This window comes from Dysidea avara, chromosome 7 (assembly GCF_963678975.1).
Source record: "Dysidea avara chromosome 7, odDysAvar1.4, whole genome shotgun sequence".
In the NCBI taxonomy this organism is placed as follows: Eukaryota; Metazoa; Porifera; class Demospongiae; order Dictyoceratida; family Dysideidae; genus Dysidea; species Dysidea avara.
Genome location: NC_089278.1, coordinates 35,828,823 through 35,853,771, shown reverse-complemented (window position 1 = coordinate 35,853,771; position 24,949 = coordinate 35,828,823). Strand labels below are relative to the sequence as shown.

At 37.9% G+C, this 24,949-nt stretch overlaps 3 protein-coding genes and 1 pseudogene across 6 annotated transcripts; 2 read left to right on the top strand and 2 right to left on the bottom strand.

Annotated features, from left to right (window-relative positions):
• The first annotated feature begins 33 nt into the window (after positions 1-33).
• Positions 34-13,425, top strand: LOC136260276 (uncharacterized). 2 transcript variants are annotated; one of them, XM_066053955.1, is made up of 8 exons: positions 34-143; positions 1,860-2,071; positions 2,128-2,284; positions 5,577-5,627; positions 12,325-12,648; positions 12,705-12,792; positions 12,847-12,880; positions 12,960-13,425. In XM_066053955.1, the coding sequence occupies exons 1-8, from the start codon at positions 74-76 to the stop codon at positions 13,305-13,307; spliced, it is 1,284 nt and encodes a 427-aa protein (XP_065910027.1). In that variant the 5' UTR covers positions 34-73; the 3' UTR covers positions 13,308-13,425. The 2 variants fall into 2 exon arrangements, with proteins under 2 accessions (XP_065910027.1, XP_065910026.1); XM_066053954.1 differs by lacking the exons at positions 34-143; positions 1,860-2,071; positions 12,325-12,648; ... (1 more) ...; positions 12,847-12,880; positions 12,960-13,425 and adding exons at positions 8,004-8,680; positions 8,732-8,834; positions 8,888-9,193; positions 9,239-10,305 and having other exon boundaries at positions 2,186-2,284; positions 5,577-7,804.
• Positions 10,192-11,966, bottom strand: LOC136260277 (ATP-dependent DNA helicase Q1-like). Its single transcript, XM_066053956.1, has 3 exons — positions 11,491-11,966; positions 11,159-11,441; positions 10,192-11,110 (listed from the first exon to the last, which is right to left on the bottom strand). The coding sequence occupies exons 1-3, from the start codon at positions 11,699-11,701 to the stop codon at positions 10,282-10,284; spliced, it is 1,323 nt and encodes a 440-aa protein (XP_065910028.1). The 5' UTR covers positions 11,702-11,966; the 3' UTR covers positions 10,192-10,281.
• Positions 13,426-14,754: 1,329 nt separating the features above from the next.
• Positions 14,755-20,620, top strand: LOC136260478 (uncharacterized). Of its 3 annotated transcripts, none has more exons than XM_066054212.1 (5): positions 14,755-14,879; positions 18,466-18,747; positions 19,204-19,290; positions 20,129-20,206; positions 20,263-20,620. In XM_066054212.1, exons 1-5 carry the CDS (start codon positions 14,864-14,866, stop codon positions 20,553-20,555), a joined length of 756 nt encoding a protein of 251 aa, XP_065910284.1. In that variant the 5' UTR covers positions 14,755-14,863; the 3' UTR covers positions 20,556-20,620. The 3 variants fall into 3 exon arrangements, with proteins under 3 accessions (XP_065910284.1, XP_065910283.1, XP_065910285.1); XM_066054211.1 differs by having other exon boundaries at positions 20,123-20,206; XM_066054213.1 differs by lacking the exon at positions 19,204-19,290 and having other exon boundaries at positions 20,123-20,206.
• A 1,942-nt stretch (positions 20,621-22,562) lies between these two features.
• The window catches only part of LOC136260477 (RNA cytidine acetyltransferase-like), a 28,603-nt pseudogene continuing 26,216 nt past the window's right edge, over positions 22,563-24,949 (bottom strand).

The following is a 24,949-nucleotide window of genomic DNA, read 5'->3' as shown; positions in this document are numbered from 1 at the left end:
ACATATTGCTGAGTAACAACGGGCGCCCTCAGACTTGACCTGTGACCACACACACACAAACAGGAAACTGAGAATGGCGAATGCAAGTTGCAACTGGGCGTTGATTGCTTGTGTAATCGGTCTGTGGAACTCTGTATCAAATGGTGAGTTGTTTACGCAGTTTATGATAATGATGCAGCCATCCAGTTTTTCGGCAGCGTTGCCGCCTATCATGGCAGAAAACCCAGTAGTGAATAACAATACATTTCGTAAGGCCCTATCCCAGTTAGTACAAATTGACTACCTAGCAACAGAGAGTGTGTGATTTACACTGTTGGACAGAGCAAAATTTTTCTTTCTCGCTTCAAAAAGGGGGCGTGGTTCTTTGTTGTGTCTGGTTTATTGTATAGCCGTTAACCATAACCCATTCTAGGCCTATAGAGTCACTGAATTATTGAATAGTGCAAGAAGTTAGAATCTTTGTGTGCTTATAATTCCAGACTGTATGGTGACATCTGGAATGGATCCTTGCATAATGTCATAGTGTATATTAAAATGAGTCTCCATGACCGTTAGGGGAGATTCTGAGTTCAATAATCTACACTTCTCAAACCTATTGTCCTTATGGATTGTCTGAAAGTTGACCTGCCTTTGGGGAGATGGGGCAATAGAATGGCAATTATGCATGGGCAATTACATCCTCTAACCCTATATAGTTACACTGTATTATTGATTGTTTAAAAGCTCAACAACTTTTATTACCTCCATGCAGGCGCTACACATATGTGGCTTTCCTCCCCCGGACTGCTGCTGGGCTTGGGCCAGCTTATACTAAAACAATGCATTCGAGGACTGTTAGTAATAATTGAATTAGCTAATAGTATAATATATTGTCCTAAGTGTGACGCGGTGAATGATAGTTAGACATACTACCAGCTGGACAAGTACAGTATACATATTATATTTATATTGAGGTATGTCCAAGTCTTTGTTCTACTTGGTGCTTAGTTAGAATAGCTTGGTACATACTTCAGTAGGCTCTGGCATGTCACAATTACTAGAACAAAGCACCCTCCGTCTAGCCACAAGAACTAAATATGTGACCCACTGAACAAAAGCCCAACTTGTTTGCATCTTCCTCGAACTTCATTTTATGACTTTTTTGTTTTATAGAGGGAAAAACTAATCGGCTGTTAAAGTTTCAGCCTTATCTGGTAAGTGCTTTTGGAGTTATAGCAATAGACAACAAGAAGAGCAAAACAATCAATTTGTACAGTGCCTATACAGAAAAAAAATTACAGGCACTCATTTAGTTGACCATAAGTCTTGAGTGCTAATGGAGTTGAGACTTGTGTCATTCTATTCATGCACCATGGACTGGGGCATTCATCAAGGTATAGTTTTTGGCCTAAATTGTCCATGCTATCAGACAAGGAGGCTGTTCAAGCTTAGAAACGGTGACAATAAAGTTACGTTTTACCTTAATGTAAACAAACACATGTAACTCATGTTTGCATTATTGTACTGAAACAAAACAAGAAGAGGTGAATCCATTGGTACATTATATATTTCAATTTGCATCTTTTCTTTGTTGTTTACTGAGCAATTAAATTATAAAATTATTTATGTATTACACGTTTTTTACTCAAGGCATTTATCTCAAAAACAAAATTATGCAAGCAAGTTGGTTTTTTGCTCGGTGGGTCACATGATATTACAACACTTGGTCACTTGGTCCAAAAGTGTTTGTGTGACTAAGTTTCCTACTAGCTGCATGAATATTGCAAAAATTTTGTGTAATTATTTTTAGCCTTGGAAATTAGCTGTACAGCTGTACGGTTTAATGGTGTTAGCTTGTGTTGTTATTGTGCTTTCAATAGCTACAGGCTCAGGAGACACATATCCTACAGGCTCAGGAGACACATATCCATGTCAACTTAACCAATGCTCAAACCCAGTCATAGATTTCCATGTTAGCTGTAGTGAAGGATCAGTAGAAGTACAATGGTCTGCACCTGATGACTCTCTGTTTGGCTTTTGTATACAATATCAGTGTAGCACAGATCCTAGTCACTGTATTGTAATGCCACAGGTATGTACGTACATGATAGCAATTTGGGTATATTATTACACTACAATGCTTTACAGAGGTGTGAAACAGTACTTGAGAGTATGCAGACACATACATATACATATTCTGATTTGGCACTCCCTGACCAATATGCTGTGTGCTGGTTTTGGGTAAAAGATGTTTCATGTGATGATAGTTGCTGCAGTGTAGACTCTTCTTGTATCATCAATAGAGGTAATACAGATAATGATTTCATCACTACTTATGAAATATGCATAAACTGTTGTGTGATCCAATTAGATTTTTGCTTATTGTTGTGCAATGTTTTAAATTATCCAATTACACCTTACCAGTCAGTACATGGTTAAAGCTAAGCACATAACACTAGCATAATATTTATTGAATTGGTAGAGTTCCACTGTTGTGGTTTGTGCTTGGTGTATTGTTTGGTTTTTTTCCGTCCATCATTTTGTACCATGCACATGCACACTTCTTCATCTAAAGTTAGTGATTTAATTTTCAGGGGTGCTTCTCGTACTATTCATATTATGTGACAAACAGAATATGGCTGAAAATGAAGCAAATAGCCACACCATTTTCCAGTAATTGATGTTCAGGGCATAATGCTTTGACAACTACTGTAAAATTTAAATTCTGGATTGCTTGTTTCTTTTTAGATCAACATGTTCCTGTTTTATTTTTCTACCCAATGAATCATAATAACATGTAAATTAACAGCTCATTACCATGAATCAACACCCATTGGTATAGGAGTAATAAACAGGACACAATAGAGCTAGGACAAAGGTAAGTCCATGATACATGCATTGTAGCAGCTGCAATTAGTGAAAAGGAACATCTTGGGCTAATAGCGATGTCAAATAGTCAAGCCCTTAATGTTACCCATGGTCAAGTGATGCTTGGCTGGAGGCTACTAGAATCATCAATAGTGAATTGCTTAAACATCACCTACATCCCTCTGTTTGCCTGACCACAGTCTAAAGATATAAGCTAAATGACACACTGTACAGCTACCGGTATTATTTTATGCCACAGTAACAAACTCACATGTGTCTTTTTGTGTTCCAGTGAATGCCTTGCCTTTACTTTTCACCCGCTCAAATTTTACTGGTCATTATCATAAAGGAAACCATACTGAGACATTACCCCCCTTTTTTCTGTATCAACACTCTTCAGATAGATGTCACAAAATTATCTGAAGCGCTTATGCTACTATGGGAGGAGTAGTTGCATGACTGTACTTATATATAACAATCAGTTTTGTTACGGAAAACAGAGCACACCCTTTAATGATCTATCATGTAGGATACCTCTTACTTGAGATCAGCAAGTTTGAGACATTTTAATAAAGCAGCACAAAACTATTTTTCCAATTGTTCTACATATTTGTATAGACTCTTGATGTGTATCTATGAGGCCAAGAAAGCCAGTGTGCCACATCGTGGGGTATATTTATTGACATGAAGCCAAAAGAAAACATATATTACATGCATATTTAGCTCCATGCTCCCTCCTCCAAATAAAATGATGTTTTCACTTCACACGTCCTCTACCTTCAGCATCCCACATACCAAATTTGTACAAGATCGCTTTGTGCATTCATGAGGTATGGCCCCTCAAAGTTTGGCTTAACTTCTTTGATAGTTTTGAGTGCTTAGATTTTTTTTTTTACATACCTACCAAAAAAACATTATAAAAAGCAAACGCATAACTTGATTACCTTGAAATTTCAAGAATGGATTAAGGACAGAATACTTGCATTCTGTGACTTGCTTACTAAGAGGTGAAAATTGTATTGCCATAATTTATGTACTAGCAAATCTGATGGATGTTCACAGAGTTATGGATGATTTTTTATATTGAAAAAACAAATATTTCATTATCTGCAGGCTAAACTACTTGAAAATAATTTGAAAAGAAAATTAGTATATGCATAGTTACATAAGTAACGCGTTACATAATAATTATTACTTTTGTGGTAACGAAGTAATATAACAAAATATGCTGTAAAAACAGGTGATATAACTCAAGTTTCTTTACTTGCAAATGTAACGCGTTACCTAAGTAACGAAGTTACTGTAACGATTCTAATATTACGTAATATTATTACTTTAAGTAACGAAGTTACTAATCTCGTTAGTAATCCACTGAGTAATGCCTAGCCACTATGAAGTAATGAAGCCTACTGAATGAAGCTTATTCACCAGCTTCTTGCTTATAACCAAGATTTGCACATTGTCCAATAATGCAATCATGTCACATGATAAGGTGGTAGTTTCACACGTGACAGTTTAAGGCTATGGACACAAAGTAATATAATATGTAATATTATTACTTTATTATGTGGGTAATATGTAACTGTAACTAAATAGTTCAGTTGTAAATATTATGTAATATGTAACGAGTTACAATTAAGGTTACGGGATACTGTAAACCCACATGTACACTATCAATCATTTTTCATGATTAGGGGTTTGATTTTTCTTAATGCATTGTTATCAAATATTTATACATTCTTAACTTCTCATTAATCGACATGGAATTCAAATGTTGTTATGGAAACATGAGTTGTCCCCATGCCAATTAGTGAAAACTATGAACAATTCTAAGGTTTGAAGAACATCACTTGTGAGGGACTGACAAGAGGATTTGTGAATAATGTGTATAGCTGCTAAAATATGACTACAATATGGCCTAAAGCAAGACACTGTGATCACAAAATTAATTTTTAAATTGATATCACAAGCACTATAAACATTATTTCTAACAAATGGCTCCGTCAGGACCTAGACAAGAAGCCAAACTAGTAGTCTGTTTATACAAAATGTTAACAACTAGTTTGACAGTCCTGATTTTTGGTTCAGGAAAATATCGCCATTAGAACTACGCATGCGCTTACAGGTGCGCCAGTTGCTAAGTGTGTTGTATCTATGTTATCTTGTACTGTTACGTGTGTTTTCTTGTACCTTGTATATACCTGTCCAGTCAGCACGCTATGATTCTTCCAACAATTTAAGCCTGTTACCAGCTGATACACAACACAACAACACCAAGCCCGCCTTAATTACATAATAAAATTTTTGTTTGACAGTCGCTCAGTATCCCGTAACCTTAAAAAGTAACTGTCCCAACACTGTACATAGGCATATACCAATTTTCTTTTCAAATTATTTTCAAGTATATGCGTCATTAGCATATGCATCATAGCACAAATGGAACCTGTAATACGATACTGTTGTAACGTCTATCTTCCATAATCATCAATAGATAAGACGAAATTGGGTAAAAACTAACTTTAAAACACAAAAAGAAGTGAAGAACAGCCAAGCTATGATGCAGCCTTCAAAAGCCCAGATGAAAAGTTGTAAAATCAAAGGTGGTGGTCACTGTGCATTATTATAAAATTTACTAACATTGACCTAACTTTTCACCCAGGCTGTTGAAGGCCGCATCCTTTATACAGCTATTTTGCAAGGGTATACATAACTATTGTATCTTTACACAGACACTATTACTGCCACCATCTCAAGTATTACTCCTACTAGTGTCAATATGTGTAAGTGTTTGTGTATAGTGTAATGCCTTAATGTGTGTGTGATGCTATTTGCACGTGAGTGTGCAATGTAATAATGAATAATAAGTGTGTCAAGTTGGTAGTGTATCCATTATCATAGGTGATCAGCTGAGTCATTTTCATGAACTCTATTTTGCTGTAAAAGGTACAGTACTCCCTCTATTATTCAGCCATCAATTATCCGAACATTCCGTCATCCGATCTGTTGAGATGACTGTTCTATTAGGGTATTGTATGTTCTATTAGAGTTTTTGAACAGAGTTCTGTATGTAAATGTATGGGTTTCTAACATCTGAACTTTTTGAATTCCTGAACATGCCCAGGGCCAAATGAGTTTGGATAGTAGAGGGACTACTGTATTGAAACAAGGCCATACCTATTGAACAAGGTCATACTTATCTGAAAACTTGTTCTTTGGACCTGAATGACAAAATTTTACACAATTTTAATTAAGAAAAGAAAAATAAGATCACATGACACCATCTAGATACTCCAATAGACCAGTAAGGGGTAAATTGTTTGGTAATGTTATCTATAGGTATAGATCTCTTAAAATCAGTGCCCCCCACCCTTGGCTAAGAAAATCCAAACTTAGATGCTGTCTATAGCTCACTGAACTATCTACTAGTTATGTTTATAACTGTTAGTATTGACATGTCTGCAGACAGTGCAGTATAAATGTTTTTTTATCTGATATAGCTACTGATTTAATACTGGATTGTGACCAAAAATTATGAAGCACTAACTGACCCATTTTGTTGTAAAAAATCCGAGCAACAACCTATCCTGTTCATGGAGGGTAGTTTTTCATGTAAATGGCACATGCTAATTTACAAACTGGCCTTCTTTGTACACATGCATGGAGGAATATAGTGAAAGTTTCAGAGATATGGGTTTTCAGACTTATGGACCACCCCTGGTCCCAAGGGGCTCGAATAACTGAGGTTCCACTGTATAGCTATGCAAAGATGGAGTTGCTAGTTCATAATAAACAGTCCCATCTTCATTGCTTAATTAAGTTGTAAGATTAGTTAAGCGTCTGGAATTTATTTGCTGTGTAGTTGCAGTTCAAATTCATCGGTCTAGCGCTATAACTCCAAGACCATTCAACATAAAAGGCTGAATGTTGACACTCCACTCCTTTGTTAATTCAAGTAATATGCGAAAATGATGTATTTTCGTTCAGCTGTTCACATATAGAACAAAACTTTGGTAAAACACAGTGCAAAGATTAAGTGCCGCTAAAAGCTGATGAAAGTGAATAAGAATATAAGGTCTTGTCATAAGGAATATGTATAGAATATGCTGATTATGATAATTATTATACAATGGAACCTCAGTTATCTAGACTTCACTTATCCGGATTCTCAGTTAACCAAACTACAGAAATGACTGCTCTATTAGAGTAGTGACTGTTCTATTAGGGTATTTGATACTGCCGAAATTTAGTCTCGCGTTGCCAGACCCTAATTCTCCGCACGGCGCTTATCGATTGGAAATTATAAGCGCCTGCTCCGAAGGGTCTGGTGACTCTACAATAGACTATCCGTGTTCAGACTTCACCAGCGGCATGGTTGGTGTTGATTGGTTGTGGGTCCACACTGAAGAGGCGTTAATGGAGACTATGTGTCGTCATCGAATTGTAAGGGCTGCTTTCAACGTAGATTTGGCGCGCAATCCAGTCCCGGAATCAAAGGATGGAGCGTTGCTGCCTTTGTCTGTCGCTTGTGACGGACAGTACATCCAAAAGCAAGCGAAGAAAGCTTTACAATGTCAGCTGTGCCGAGTACAAGGTTGTACTTGAAAGACTGAGTCTACAATGTGCCAAGCGTCCATTTTCTTCCTACCAAGAAACTAGCAATCGTGATGCGTACCTATGCCATCGCTGCGTTGATGAAGTCAAGTCGATTGATAAGTTAGAGAGGGCTTTGCAAACGAAAACACAGAAGGTTTTGGACAAGCTAAACCACTTGACTGTACTTCCTCAATCAACACAAGTGACAATAGGACACAAGAGGCCTATTGTAGCTTCTACAAGCAGCAATCCATCAATGCTTGAGCGACAAAAGAGACCAAGTGTAATTCCACCTCAACAAACTTCTAGTGCCACCAATCCTGGTCAGCCTAACCATCAATCAAGTTCACAAATTGATCTCTCTGTAAGTTACAGTTTAGTTCAATAGATTTTGATAAATAGTTTGTTAAATGCATTAATGATACTGATATTATGTACTGCAATTCGGTTTCCTTGATTAAATAACTTAAGTTTACCACATTGCTAAATTTTTTGTGTGAGCTCCTTATAACAACTATGTGTTTAAGGACACATCGTACTCTTTGTTATTCATTATCATTCAGGAGCAGCCAGTACACCATGACATTTTAATAGCTGGTGATGAGATTGACATGGATCAATTCGAATCTCCTGCCCAAGACGAGGATTTTGTGATTGATAGCAACCCAATAAACAGCAGCTCATCAACATCGAGCAGTGACGATGATGTGCCCACAGATGATAGTGAATCATCAGTCATGGGTTCACCAATTGATAGGTCATACACTGTACAAGAGACATCAATGAGTGAGCTGGAGGCTTCCTTTATACCACCACCGCACAGTCCAATCAGGCTTTCAGATGAAGACTGTACCTCTCCTCGACAAACCGAGGAAGTGTATCCTACTGCTGCGGAAAACAGTGTCGATCAACAGATGGTGACAAACTATACTCTTCGAGATGTCCCTGCAAACGATATCACTTGTACTCCCACTCTTAATCCGGGAAACCAGTCTCATTGGTCTGGGTTTAAAATAGTCATTGACAATGTGGATAAAAACTTTCGACCCAGATATCAACGAGTTGACCACCAAACTAAATCTTTGCACTGTGTCCACATGTATGCTTCCAAAGACCGAATTGACTTTTCATCGTTTTCTAACTCTAAGCCGGAACAAGTTAGTGTGACACCAGAGGACATTTTGCCAAATTACAGTGATTTTTCTGGTATAAAGGAGCACTTTAAAGTACTTGTTTCAAGGTTTGCGTCTTTGTATGTTACAAAAAATGTTTATGTTGCTTGAATCACTAGGGTGCTTGTGCAGCGTTTGGAACAATTTTCATCCCAGAAGAGAGATGTTCAGTGGCACTTACCTAGTGCATACAGCAACGAGATGTCAATGAAATCCACCGTAGTACGTTCATCCCAGTTTACTGTTACAGGGTGTTTATTGTCCATATCGTTCAGGTACCACTTGGCATAATTGATCAGAATGAAAACAGAGTTGACGAGATGGCTGAAATATTGGACCAGTTACACAAATACGTCCCTGCTAAGTCGTATGAAGTTACTACACACTTGATTGATGAGGGAGAAGAGTTAGTACACAGAGGATACAACTTTCATCAGATTGCGTGCACAGGTGATCAACTGACAGTAGCCCGTCAGCGTACTGCCAAAGCTGTACGGCACCATTCCGAAGATGAACTAGATCGATTAGAAGGATTGGTTCCATCTGTTGAAGATTGGCATACCAAGCAATTGCTCGTGAAGGTAAAGTTGTGAACACTTTTGTAAGACTTGTATAATTTTATGTAGGTGATATGGAAGTGGCTATATTCGAAGCAGTCATCGACTGAAATAGGAATTCTCTACCAGCTCAAAAACACAATAAACAGAACAAACGTCCCTTCAGATCCCAAAGACAACCTCAATGCTTGTGAAGACTTCTTGGGAGTGGTTTTAGAAGCACACATTGTGGCTGCTGCAAAAACCCTTTTATCATCTACCGAGTATGAGTCTGTCTTTGGTTTAGCCGCATCGATAGTTGATAGCTTTCTTCAGATTGATTTGCCCAATACACAGCCATCTCAAACACAGCAGCCGGGTAGATCAAGACGTCGTGGAACCAGACAACAACCTGTACCAGTTGATGGCGTTCACATTTACGGAACTGATGTCTTAACACTGGGACTCTTGTGGTTGGGATTTAGTGATGCAATTAAGGAAGGTGATGGGGATAAAGTCTTTGTATACTGGAAGTTTCTTTTGTTAGTCTTTAAGAGTGGAGGATGTCGCAACTACTCTATTGAGGCTGTTAAACTGCTTTATCAGACACACACCTTGTCTCCCAGGTTAGCAGCTCAATTGAAGTGGGGAAGGTTTATTAATACGCACGGAAGGCAGGGATGCAATATTTCAGGATTTATATTTGGAGCACCTGAATAATAGACTAAAAGGAACTTTGTGTAATCTTGGACCCAACAATAAAACTGATACTATTCAGCGGGTGGCTAAGACTGTTGGTGTGGTGAGCAAGGTGTGCCAACAATTTGAAAAGGAGACGTGTACTGTTAAAGACAGTGATAATCACAAACGCAAGCCATATACACAGGATTTTAACTTGATCTTAGCAATTCTCGAGGAAAAGGATGTGTTCTCAAACAAGCCAAACAGGGCACACAAGAGTTTTGCTCTGACACAAGGACACATGCAAGGTTTTAACGATGATAAGATTCATAAATGGCTACAAGATAAAATTGAAAGTGTCAAGAAATATTATTAAATTATATTGTTTGTAATTTTTTTTTTTTACTCAATCAAATTTTACTCAAAGTATATTACTGTATGACTATAAATTGTTATGATTGATAACGATGCACACAGTCTATACAATCACAATTCTTTGCACAGTTGTCACAGCACTGACATTTTGGTGAGATCTCTCCAACGGTGTCTACGTTGTAAAACAAAAACCTCTTGAACAAAAGATTTCTGCGGCATTGTGAAGCATTAGTGCCGTATGATCTCATCTCTGGTGTTACATCTTTTGGCGGATTCCCATAAAACAAACAAGCTTTGGCTGGTTCTCCATCTCTACCAGCACGGCCAGTCTCTTGAACGTATTCCTCAATAGTGCCTGGAGTACCATAGTGAATTACTTTTCTTATATTAGGACAGTCTATTCCCAAGCTGAAAGCTGTAGTCGCAATAACCACTCTTAATCTACTGGTCATAGAAACGAATGATTCCAGTACTTTCTGCTTCATCTTCCTTTTGGAAGCTCTAGTGAACATGTCAACAAGTCTAAAGCGATGTAATCCCTTTGGATAGCCAATAGGCTCGGTGAAACTTGACCCCATCATTATTTCTAATGTACGATAAATGTCACCACAATCACTGTAACTCCGACAAAAAATAATTGTCTTTGGGTATGACACACGATGTCTCATCAATACAGTGGACAAACGGCGACAGAAATCTTCCAGCTTAGGGAGCTTTGCAGTTGAATACAATATGTTAGGAACATTAGGGGACAATCCAATAACTGCAGGGTCATGAAGAGACAGGCGTTCCTTAACTACCTTCAGGGTATCCAATGTGGCTGTTGCAGTCAAAGCCATAACATTCACTGCAATCAAGCTACGTAACTCTCCAAGTTTAGAAAAATCTGTTCGGAATTTATCACCCCTACAAGGACAGTTATGTAGATGACAGAAAACGAAATGGTAAACTCACCAAGTCTTTACACAATGTGCCTCATCAACGATTAAAGCAACCATTCTTTCTTTGTATGCTTCACTGCGCAGCATATTCCTAAAAGCCTTATTGTGAATAATGCTTTCAGGACTAATAAAAACTATTTCAATATTTCCCTCTAACACTCTCTTGGTCTCCTGCCAATCTATTTGCTGCTCACCAACATATGCAGCATTAATCCCCCTGCTCTGTAGCTTGACTGTTAGGTCCACCTCAAGTGATGTTAAAGGACTTATACAAACAGCCAGGCTGCTATTGCAACCTAGCCAAGATAACCACTTTCACCATTATTTATACACCAAAGATCTTACCTTTTATTCTATTAAAGATTGCAGGAAGCAAAGCAAAGATGATAGATTTACCATATCCAGTTGGCAAAGCTACGAACACATCCCTTCCAGATAAAAACGCTGTAATAGCTTCCATCTGTTTTGGCTTAAGTCTGTTTATCCCCATCTGATGAGCAACATCGTCTATCATACTCTCATTAACAGTGGCGGTAGCTTCTGTACTGGCGGTCATTGCAACGGCGTGTCTCGAAGCGTGTTACTCACTGGATTGCGCGCCAAATCTACGTTGAAAGCAGCCCTTACAATTCGATGACGACACATAGTCTCCATTAACGCCTCTTCAGTGTGGACCCACAACCAATCAACACCAACCATGCCGCTGGTGAAGTCTGAACACGGATAGTCTATTGTAGAGTCACCAGACCCTTCGGAGCAGGCGCTTATAATTTCCAATCGATAAGCGCCGTGCGGAGAATTAGGGTCTGGCAACGCGAGACTAGCCGAAATTTTAATTTATGTTATTTTAAGTTTCAGAGATATGGGTTTTCAGACTTATGGACCACCCCTGGTCCCAAGAGGCTCGAATAACTGAGGTTCCACTGTATAGCTATGGTAGAACCCTCCATATAAAGGACATTGTACATTTAGGACAGTTTATGAGGTATAGACATCCACCAATATAGTTACTTCTGAAAAAGGACAACCTCCTAGCTTGTAGCATTAAAATAATGTCAAATCTGGTAGTCCCAAAGTATCCATTATAGAGATTCCATTGTAACCTAACACTTTTTGAATGATAATCTGTAGCCAAAACAATTAATTGATATTGTGTAGTAATTGATGTTTTCTTTCCAGCAAACACAAGACTCACTCCTATATTGTCAATGGTGTCATCAAATGAGTTGTCAGCTTCTTCTCCAACATTTCAATCAGTGCCAGTAACTACTGAGTCCATTTCAGTATCAACTACAACACCTCAACTAACTAATACTATTGTAACCACCATTATTGCTGCAACAACTGCTGTAATGAATACAATGACAACAATGGCTACTAATACAACAACTACTGCAACTAATGCAGCAACATATACAACCACTACTGCTATACAACTAACCACTTCTACAACACATCAACCAATTCCTACTGTATTAACTGATGAAACCTCACTACCAAACTGTAAGCTTACAAAATTATGAATATACAATGTTGAATGATGTTAATATTGGTCATAGCAATATTGATAGTGGCAGCCTTTGTCTTTGTCACTTTCCTTGTGGTGTTACTGGTGACTGTTATGCTGCTTGTTTACTGGAGAAAACAGTACGTTGACTTGTAAAATTTGTGTAGCACATACACACGTGGTCCTCATTATAGAAAGCAAAGGAAACTTGAATTTAAAACGATTGAGGTGAGAATTTTAAGTAATTACCTATAATCACAATTTTGAATGTTGTCTATTATATTTGTTTGTTTTACTTCTGGATCAGAAATTCTGTGGTGATCCTTCAGTTCACATACCAAATGATTCTAAGAGTGTAGTAGAATCACTGCCACCAGATGAAAATGATTTTGTCAGTATATTATCAGTGGATCCTGATGACATTTACAGGGAGTTAGTAAACTACGAAGACAGCAGTCAAAGACGAACATCAATGATAACAACATTATCAGACGCTACAGACAGTGAGCTGAGTAATGATGGAGAAGAAGAAGTAACCTCTGGCTACTACTCCTCTAATAATGGTTCTGGCGGTCATTGTTGTTCTCAGTCTAGTACCACTAACAACTTCAACAATACTGGAGCCCCTTCCTTAAATGATAATAACAATTCATGAGATTGTATGTTGATTAATTTTAATTTCCCACTTCGAAAGAGTGTAATAAATATATGTATGTTTGTATAGTGTATGTATGTGTGTGTGTGTGTATTATTGTATAGTATAATTGATTCCAGTGATGTATAAAGGGTATATAACATGTGTACGAACGCTCAGAATTATAAGGAGTCAATGGGAACCATGATAGAGGGGAGATTTCATACCTTTCTTGTGGTTTCTGACTGAGAAAAGTTTATTAGACAGCTACAGGTCTTCCATCAATGTAGTGTGGTTTACAGATGATTAGTGATGTTATATTGATATAGTCAGGAGCTTATAAGTGCAGAATAGTTAAGCATACCGTACGCAAGGAAATTTTGACGTCAAAAAAATTTGACGAATCGGTTTAATTAAATTTCGTCAAATGTTTATAAGCGCCCTTAAAAGTACAGGTTTTGCCTACAATTTCTTCATTTCCATCAACATTTTATTCGTCAAATCTGCTGAAGTCTGAATTCGTCAAATTTTCCTTGCGTACGGTATAGCAACATGCGTTTGGCTTCACATTGTATACCTGTTGACTACAAAGCTTACAGATACTGAGACTCTACTGAGCATTTGAATAAATTTTGTTTGCATCATACTGTGATATATCAAGTGTTCGTAACTAAGTACAATGTTACTTTTTTAAAAAAAGGAGATACTTAACACATCATTTTTGATAGAGCATGCAGTTAATTACTCTAACAAGCAAGCACTCTAATAGAATCACTTTTACATTTTATTTAATGTGTTATATAGATCATAGTGAAAATCATCTAAACTATACTCTGAGCTTCCAAAATATGAAAACTTTCCCCGGACCCCCATGATGACATTCAAACCAACATTTTGTTATCAAAGTTGATCCCTCTACTTTTAGGCCGCAATGCATTCCTGCATTGCTTCATAAGGTGGGGGGTGCTGCTTTGCGGTTGACAGTTTAACTCTAATCATCTCTTGATATTATGAAGTGTGCATGTAGCTGTACACTCTTCCACTGCATAGCTATTCAATAATCAGTCCTACCACACATGATACTATGATCACCAGCATGCATAGCCAAAGTGATGTAATGAATTTACAAAGCAAGCCAGCAGCTAGAGAAAAATTAAAAGCATCCAGGAACTCGGAAATTAGCAGAACTGCTACAGCTAGCTAGTACAACTACAAGTGGAGGTTATTATTTATGTTTATCAGAACCATTGGCTGACAGCATACTTTCCAAAAAAATATCCACCCAACTTATATATCTAAATAATGCACAACATTACCCTTGTAGTGCAATGGTAGGTGTATTTCAACTACTATTGATTATATCACGTGGGATAGATATCTTGATAAAATATCTGCTGGTCCACAATCTCTGGTCCATGATTCAGTGATAATTACATCTGCTCTAAGCGAGGCTTTAAGTCTCTATATAAGCGCCTGCGCGAAAAAACAGGAGATCATTCACAATCGGGAATCTCCCTAGACCCGTTAGGCTGCAATGTATCTTACGGATCACTGAGTATGTCTGAGTCAAGTAGTTGATGGCGAAGATAAACGGTATGATTCAGTGTGTCCGTGCTGTATATTATTAGCGGAGTCAGACCACACACATGGGTCCCCCTAGTCTCGTACCCAGACCGCCTTTTGTATTTGTCCCCACCCAAATACAAAAGGGGGAAAAAAAGTGGTCTGGATACGAGAGTAGGGTGCCCCCTGTAACCAGGGACTAATCTTGTGCAATCCATTCAGCTACAGCGTGTATGTGTGTTTATCCCTCACCGAATACTTGGAATGATTAAAAAATCTTGAATATCTCCATCATGCTAACATTGTTTAGCATATTAGTTTGGCCCCATCTTATTAGAATGCAGTAATGCTATTTGGGGACCTTATTACATTCTTGATCAGAGAAGATGCAACGTAGAACTACCCATCTTCTCCCACAACTACGGAATAAATCCTACGCTGAGAGATGGACACTATTATCATTATCATCACTCCAATACAGACATCTGAGGGTGACCTAATTTTCCTTTACAAAATTCTTAATAATTAGTTCAACACAGATTTTAATGATTTATATATTTTACTCAACTAATACTTCCAAGGGGTGTCAGTTAATATTGTTTAAGGAATGGTCAAGATTATTGTGTAGATCAACTTACTTTATTAATAGAATCACCAATGATTGGAATAGCTTACCTACTTATGTGTTGTGCCTTTAGTCATTTATACACGGATTGGTTGACTTGTGCACATGGGGCTCACATGGGTTGTTATGTGTTGTCAGGAGTATGCTCAGAGGTAGTTGAGTGTGCTTTAGACATCTGCTAAATTTTCAGTATTTCACATGAGCCCCAATAGTCACAAATTAGGGGCTGTTAGATGTTCAACCTTGTGCTTCTTGCCTATGTAAAGCGCTAGAAGGTTGAAAGTGATCAATCACAATTTGACTCAGCACAACATAAGACATGTTGCACTGTCCTGCATCCATACTTTAGTTCTTCAACAAAACAGGCTTTGACAAGGGTTGTTGACTGTCATGTTATGGGATACAGAAAAGTAAAGACAAATCCTCGTACTGATGTATGTTGCACTCATCAGTGGCTCTGAGATATCCTACTATTATAAATCATCTACAATGTGACATCCGCAATATGAAAATGACGACTCATGAATTTAGCCCTTCTGCAGGTCTCTAGTGAACAATACTTCACATGGCCAGCATCACTACATGTTGAGCTGTGCAATCTTGTCACAAGTTTCATGATTATCATGAACCATGATAGTGGTTTGGCCAAAAAAAATTCAAAACTTTCAAATAGAAGGCTTTTTCTTTCTAAAGCAGCCTTCTAGACTATATAGCTTTGTGAAGTGTGAACAAATTCAGTTATCTGAGCACTTTTATGATTAAACTGGCGCACAGGTGTTCGGATTCTAATGCGTGAAATAATATTGGTAAACAGAGCACTACTTTCAACCACCCAACACTTTGTGTGGCTTTCCTAGCTAATAAACAAACACTACATTATGTATACTGCTTGTGAATGTGACATAGTTCTTATAAATAATGATGCTAATTTGAAACACCATATTTGGTTGTACAATCACACTTAGCAATACACCAAAGGGCTATGTCATGTGACCAACTTCCTCTGGCTTGCACCAATGTGCTGGTATGCACATAACAGATCAGCATTATGTCAGCATAATATGGACAATTCTTATACACAATATGTGCACCAAAAGAAAGCCAATAATGAACGCACTGCACAATTTATGTCAAAAATGTAATTGGCTGATGAACACAAAACCCTGACAGCATAAAACATAAATCAGTGGAACTGTAAGGTAACGATCACTATACTATGATTTGCGATTACGGGCAAAGCAGGTCAAGATTGAGTTTTGATTTAGACTTTTGCTGAAACCATGTCTTGTCCATTGGCCTGGTTCCGTTTTATCATATTGCTATATTTTTATGCACTACATACTAATGTGTAGCTTTGACTGTGCTGGGAGAACACCTTATTAGTTGTCCATTGTGCAAAATTGACTTTCACTTTTCACTTTGATGACGGTCACAAATCACAGTACAGTGGCTGTTGAAGTGACACCCCCTTGAACTGCATCCTAGCTGCTGATATAGTTAATTGCTATAACTTTAATCTTTGTATGTTATTTCGGTGCTCCCTCGATTATCCAAACACTCGGTTAGTAATGACTGCTCTATTAGAGTATTTTGTTTAAGATGTATGTTCTATTAGAGTATTTGAACAGGCTCTGTATATTATAAATGTATTGGCTTTGATTATATCTGATTATCTGAACATGTCTTAGTCCCAAGGGGGTCGGATAATCAAGGGAGCACTGTACCAAGTGCTATGAGACATGTATTGTTGGTTGCTTTTTGATCGAGATATTGTACAGTGGAACCTCAGTTATCTGAACCCCTTGGGACCAGGGGTGTCTGATAAGTCCGTATCTTTGAAACTGTGTATAAATAACTTTAAAATAGCAAAAATGATTTTTTTTGAAATAACAGTATTATCAACTACCCTAATAGAACAGTCACTACTTTAATAGAGCAATCATTCCCATGGTTCGGTTAACCAAGAATCCGGATAAGTGGGATCCGGATAACTGAAGTTCCGCAATAGTACACTTACTCTAATACAACAGTCAGCTCTCAAGTGAGCCAATTAGCTTTGAAATTTGATCAGTGCTATAGTATGCACAGGTTGAGCTGGACTCTGAAAACAGCTAAAAATGAAAAGTGGATTTTTTCTCAACAGAATTAACATTTCAGCCAACCAGATGATTAGTGGTGACAGCAAAGTTGTCAACAATAGGCACATATAGTTTGGCTCCATTTCAAGTTCGGGACTGGGTAGTAACGGACACTACACTTTATGGCTTCACCATAGGAAATGTATACTGAAAATTTTGATTGGGCGTATATATTGTGTCAGACATTTATGAAAAGAATTTGAATAGTTTAGCAGGTCAAGCAGTACTATATACAAACGAGCCAAATTTCAAGATCGTGTGTAATTGCATCATCCATGAGTTATTAAATGTTTTCGAGGATCCAGCTCAACGTGTACATACTATAAGCCTATTATGCTGAGAATTGTGTTTCCAAAATCAACTATACGTAAAAGTGCTGCCTAGTACCGGGCCTGCAATAATAGGGGCATGTGGGCACATAAAAATTGCCTACTTTATAATGTTGTATTCCATGACTCTGTAGCCATGAAATTTTCAGCACTTATTAACCAACAGTTAGTTGGCTTTACAATACAAGTTACAGAATGAGAATATTCTATCCCAATACTGAGATATGACATAGTATGTGACGGGGTGTAGTTGCCCTATTTTCGCAGGCCTGGTCACATATGTTAATCGCATGATAGTGTTATGTCATTAATAGAACAACAATAGAACAGTTACCAGTTTCTACTTGCAATATTTTCCCCACCTTCTAATTAAGTGCCACACTCTTTAGCTATTGGTGTGGACAGGTTGTATACTATCAAGTTACTTTTGTTTTGTGATGTGGTCACTGTAAACTGGCAAGTGTGCATGCTTAACCTTTATACTATGTCAGATGCTAGTAAGAAGTTTTGTGATGTTCCTGTAGCTAACTGCAGGCCGACTATTAAAGAGCTGCAAAGTACCGGGATCATCTTAGAGGTGTCTCCAAAGTGGTATGATCTGGGGGTAGAACTATTAAATGACAATCAAGTAGGACAGTTGAAAGTCATAGAGAAAAACAACAGTGGTGATGTACAGAATGGATGTAGGGAGATGTTTCGCTACTGGCTACAGTCTCACCCAGATGCTAACTGGCACACGTTAGCTGATGCTCTAAAGGAGATTAATAAGATCACTACAGCTACTAACTTGGAAAAAAGATTTTCTGGTGAGCTTTTAATTTTAATGCAGAATTATTTGAGTTGTACATTCAGAGATATATCAGACATATTCAGTATACTAACAGTGGAACTACTTGAGATTTTTGTTGCAATGAGAGGTTTTCTCTTCAGAGGTAAAAGTTTGTGGAGTTAGACATGTTGGAATGTCCTTGTATTATGGAGGTTTTTTTTTTTAATATGGAGAGTTGGTAAGAAAGGTTTTACTGTAACACAATTGAAAAGTCACTTAAGCATGACACAGTTTTTGAGTGAAGACATAATTATTTAACAAGTGTTCCAAGGTAAAAGCCATAGTCTCATTTACCAGTAAATTAAAAACAGGTCATGGAATGCTATGCATATTAACAGAAGTTTGTATGCATGATGTTCATGTTCACACGTACGTACTTAAGAAGAAGTTATATGTTTTACTACTTACAAGCTTTTCCATGTTATATTGCCAGCTTCTACAACACAGTCAACTAGTAGTACTACGACCACACCATCAGCTGCAGTCTCTTCACATAGTAGTGTTGAGACATCGGCTAAAGGTCAGTGATGTTGGCATATAGTGAAGAGAATGTGATGTGGTCAGGGGGGGGGAGGGGGTTCTTTTGTATGGGATATGTATAGGTGGACAGCAACATAGGCAGTCAGACTGGTCAGACTGGTTTTTTTCAGCCATTGTATAAAAACAAATTATTAGGATTTAGGAATATATTGCATTTTCCAATATTTAATTTGAACACAGATGTGCTGTGCAGAGGCTTGAGGGGCCTGGGGAAGATTGGGTCTGTATAGAAGTGCAAGATGGTGGGTTGAGTGGGTACTATATTTTTGAAAATGTTTCCTTTGAGGTTCAGATTAGTTCAGAAGTAGCTAAACATTCATAGTGCGGACTATCATGATGCTGTAGTAGGGCTGCTTTAGTATACCTGACTGCTCTATTTAAAAGCATCTCCGTCTTTTTTTCTACGATTGTGTACTAATCAGTGTTATGCTCCACCTACCCCAGGTTATGCAGAAGTAGGGATTGCAAAGGTATTTCACAAATTCCCGACCCTGAGGTAACTATACTCCTTGGGTAGGGAGGTAATGGGTCAGGTCCCAGAGTACAAGTACAGGTGATTTACAAGTACTGAACATAAGTGTATCAGTAGTGATCCCTGCCCACTGCTTGACTGGGAGTACAAAGATGATAGGTGCTTTCCAAACAACTCTGTACATGGTAATAGTAATAGATGCTTTACCTAACAGCACGAATTACATAAGATAATAGCACAATAGCTCAATATGGTGGGGCCTATATACAACTCTTAAGCAAATGGAAATGTTATGAATTTTATATACACACACACCATGTGAATTTGCACCTTTTCCTAGTCACAGCTGATGCAGTGTCAACTGCTACTGTGCAAAAAACACCAACCACAGCCTCAACTGATCGTCTCAAAATGTTCGCTGACAGTGAGTAGATTTCACATATAACTTGGCTAAGTGATGATACATAATTTGTGATATAGGACGACCAGAAATGTGGGATTTGATTAAAGTTGTTGTACCTAAAATCAGACCATACTGGAAAGATGTTGCTTATTCTATGGGATATGATCCTCATGCTATCAAGGCTATACAATTAGAGTCATATGATCTTAAAGACAGTTGTCGGAAACTTTTTGAGAACTGGCTCAGTACAAGTCATGGACCTAACCCTAAGACATGGAAAACATTGCTAGAGAAAATAAGAGATGTTGATGAACTTTCATCATCAATAGATGAGATAGAAGAAATGTTACTAAAAAGATTTACCCAATAAAAGTGTATACAACAATGATATAATAATGTATAGTTTTATAATGTTATTAACAGTTTCCTATACAAGTGTTTCATGTTATAGTGTTCTGGCTGATCATATATAACCATATTGTGTGCCATTTCATGTATCAAAATGCATGAAGGTGTGTTATGTGACCCAAAGAAGAGTTTTCTCTTTGTCTTCATGATCTGTAGACCAATATTAGCACTGGTTTCATTATTATTAAAGCTTTACAGTGACTAGCACTGAAGGTGTGACAGCAACATGTGCTGCAGCTGTTGGATTACCTAACCTAATAAACAATCCGTTTTGTGCAAACCCAATGCAATTTTAAGGGTTGCTGAATTGTCATACCTTAAAAAGACACAGTATAGCATTCTCTATAGTGGTTTATTGTAGGGTTTGGTGATTAGATCAACTCCAGGCATAGCTTAGGGGCTGAAATGTTCATCTGATTCTACACATGGTCTACTCTCCTGTTCATACATGTATATGGTGTGCCTGCAAAATTTGTGTGACTATTAGTTACTGGAAGTAAACTGAATATTTGAATGCAGAAACAAATCCCAAATCAGGTGGTGAAGAGAATCTAGGCATTGTAGACAAGTGAATCTTATTAAACACATGTTGGGGTTGACTTGTTCTTTGATCTCAGCTCAATTGCCAATGGAATTATAGTATAAAGAAGTTTGTGGGAGTTCCAAACATGCGTCGTAGCTTTCTAACAATTTTGATGAGCTCTCTCCAAGTTCAGCAAATAACAAAGTCAGCTTGAGTGTCAACTTAAAGAATGAAGCAAACACCACTAAACTACATTTTTTAAATCTCACTGCATGCTAAAGTGGTCACTTTAGTAATAGACACCATCTCTAAAATTTGGAATTTTCAACTAGAGTAGGGACCATAGCACTGCAATACCTACTACCGTAGTTTGCTTTATTTCCATACAAAAAATTTTTGTGATAAAAATTTTCATGTACAAATATTTTTGTAGTAAATGACTGCTCTATTACAGTAGTTCGATCTTGTATAAAAATTTTTGTGCAAGAAATTTTCATACAAATCTTGCATATGAAAATTATTTTACAACACAAAAAAGTAAATTACGGTTATGATATGCCTCCCATATTATTGATACTAAACACTCAGAATAGCTCACCAGAAAAGGAAAACTGTAGAAGTGGTTGGCATGTATATAACGTTGTCTATCTTATAAACTGACCATCACACACATAACCAAAATACATGTACTTGATGTCAGGACAGCTCTCTGAGATCAGAGGTTTTTAATGTGTAGTTAACCAATTGCCTATTCTATGCTATTTTACAGGTTGGGGACTTGGTGATGAAGCAGTTTGGAGGAGTTTTATCATCCTTTTCATCTGGTTGTCACATATTTGTTGGGCTACACATCAAGAAGTAGCAGTCTCCACTTCCTTTTCTTTCCTATTAGTTTTGGCAGCTAGGTAGTGTTGTAAAAGAGTTTACCTTCATAATACGTAGTGTGCATAAAATATGCACAGCCTATTAAGGAATGTACAGTCTCCCAGTGGCACGTCATAAAGCTGGGAATGTACAGTGATGAAAAGGGCACCTGTGATAAATGGCTCTGTCAGTGAAGTGGCCCTATTACTGAAAACCTCATTAATGTGGCCATGCAACAAAGTGACCTTATTATTGAGGCTTTTAACAGACCAAATACCTGGCTAGTTTGCTGTAACAACAATTATTTACAATTGACACAAACACACTGTGACTATATACAGTGAAAGACAGCATAATGAGGAATAATCGCTGGAAAAGGCGTGAATTATATTGTTAGAATAAAGGTATGGCTTTTGATAGCTACATTATAACACTTAGGAGCAGCAAAATTTGCAGCCAAAACAGCAGCAATACACATGATATTATGATGCTAAGTGCCAGTAACCCTAATATAATATCCAATCAGAACACTCTCCAAGAGGGATATCAATGCTGCCAAGGTTCACAAGTGACGATAGAGAATTACGTACATACAAAATTATGATCAGACATCACATAATTATGACCAGACATTATTTGTTTACTGATGTTTACTGATGTTTACTCACTCCTTTCAGCTTTATACCATCAGTAAACTGCAGCTACAGTTTATATTTTTGCTTGCAATACATTACAACTCTATCATACACTATAATCAATGTTTATGCTTCTTCTTCTCCTTTGTGAATTTCTTTTTCTTTGTGATCTGATCTTTCTCATCCACAGCATCAGCTGCAAGTCTCTTTTTCTTCTTGCCAACACCGACTATATCCACATTAGTTCTTCCACTGGTTGCCTTCTCCCATTCCTCTTCATCCTCAGCAATGGCATACCTGTACACATATACCTAGTGATTGACTTGTGAAGCCAAGTACTTGTGGTAAAAGTACATACTTGCATTGAATGTTCACCAGACAAGAATGTGCCATTTTGATGCACTGCCGTGTCACAAAATTATCATAAAAAATTCTACCATTGCTCATTTCTATAAGTAAGTAGATACTCGCCTACTATTTTAGCATGCTACAGTATGTGAGGCAAATGGTAACAACATTTAGCCTTGTTGTTACAGTGGTTATTTAGATTTAGACTTTCCCAAGTAGCCAATGGCTGTTGCTTTATGGTTTTAAGCTAGGTTGTATAGAGAGCCTGGCATGCAGGTTTATGGGTCAAGAAAAGCACTTGATTTGATATTCTAAATTCTCACTTAACAATACTTGCACAACTTTTGCACAGTACTTTCAAAACTACTTCATAAGCAACAAATTATCGAAAGGGCTTGATTATTTTATCGAATGGGTTTGATTATTGGATATGAATGATTCAATTATCGGACATGTGTTATACTAATAAAAATGGTAAGGCACCTATGATAGGAAGTTAGTTGTTCCACTGACTGCTGTGTGTTGAAATATCAATCAATGTATTTGTAAAAAATGTGTGATGCAATCTTATGTTTTGAAAATTTGCATGGATGTCAGTTAGGCACCACCAATGATAACATAGAAATTTAGTGGCTGTAGTGGTCAATTGTTTGATAATTGAAACACACAAGTTAATGGAGTTCCAGTGATTGAGCCAGATCTGAAAAAAGGTTACTTTGACTCTGTACGTTTTCTACTGTTGGGAGGCGCCTATTGACACCAAACTTGGTACACAGGAAGACGAAGTCAAGTGGAATGTCTCTACCAAAAATCGTGCTTGATGAGAAGGTATGTATGGTGGAAATAAATGTTCCGTTAATTGGTTGCTTACACTACCAAATGAAATTGCTTAAAGGTATTACCTTTAAGATATACAATATCAACTACATTTCAGAAGGCTCTGTTTCATATCAACATGTATTAGGTACAAGTACAAGGATGTGACAGCCATTTTGAAGTCTATATACATGTGACAAAATAATTAAAATGACGTCAAATGACAGTCCCACTACAAAAGTGCCACATGGTTGAGTTCCATTGGCATTTTTTTGGCTGTGACAGTTGACACGTGCTGAGATGTAGAGACGAAGACCATAGCAGGATTATGCGGAATTATCAAGGCCATGCAGGCTGAAATCCTGACGCTCAAAAGCGAGACCACACACAGTGGTAGTAACTCGCATGCCAGTTCATAACACAGTGACCTAGCATCCAGCTCTGGCCTCCCTCCTAACAAAAGGCAAAAATTGTATCTGAAGGGGCCAGTGAAGATGATGACGATGAGGAAGAAGAGTTTGTTGACCTTCGATGCACTGCTAACAGTTTGAAGGAGCTGGTTCCAATGTCTGAAGAACCTGGTGCATTTATTGAGACAGAATTCAACTCCAAACTGAAGAACACTGACAGGACATTGCAGGCAGAGAAGTATAGAGTACCCAATTCCTGATGGCTGAAGTGCCCAGAACTGGACCTGGTAGTGAGTGGTACTATCCCTGTAGCAGCTCACTGTATGGACAGAGCTGCGAGTTGACTTCAGAACTTTTGGCTGGATGTGGTAAATCTGCTAATGTATGTTCTGGAGAGAGCAGAGGGGCTGGAGTACCAGCTGAAGTGATCGGACCCATTCAGACATCCCATTGGTTGTTGGGCAGTGTCAACACCCACAACACGGTTGCTCGCAGGAAGGCTCTACTCACACAGATGAACCCTTGACTGAAGGACTTAGTAAGAGATGGAGACTTCAAGGATGTTGCTCCTAGCTATACTGCTCGGTGAGAACTTTGGCACATTGGCAAGGGAGAGGCTGGAAGCAGCTGCAGCTTTAACAAAGACCCTGGGCATAGAAAAGCCTTGTCTGGATTTTCACAAGAGCCTCTGTAAAAATTACAAAGGTTGCAGGGGTGGTGCCCACCACAGCAGTCATTACAGCAAAGGGGATGGCAACCC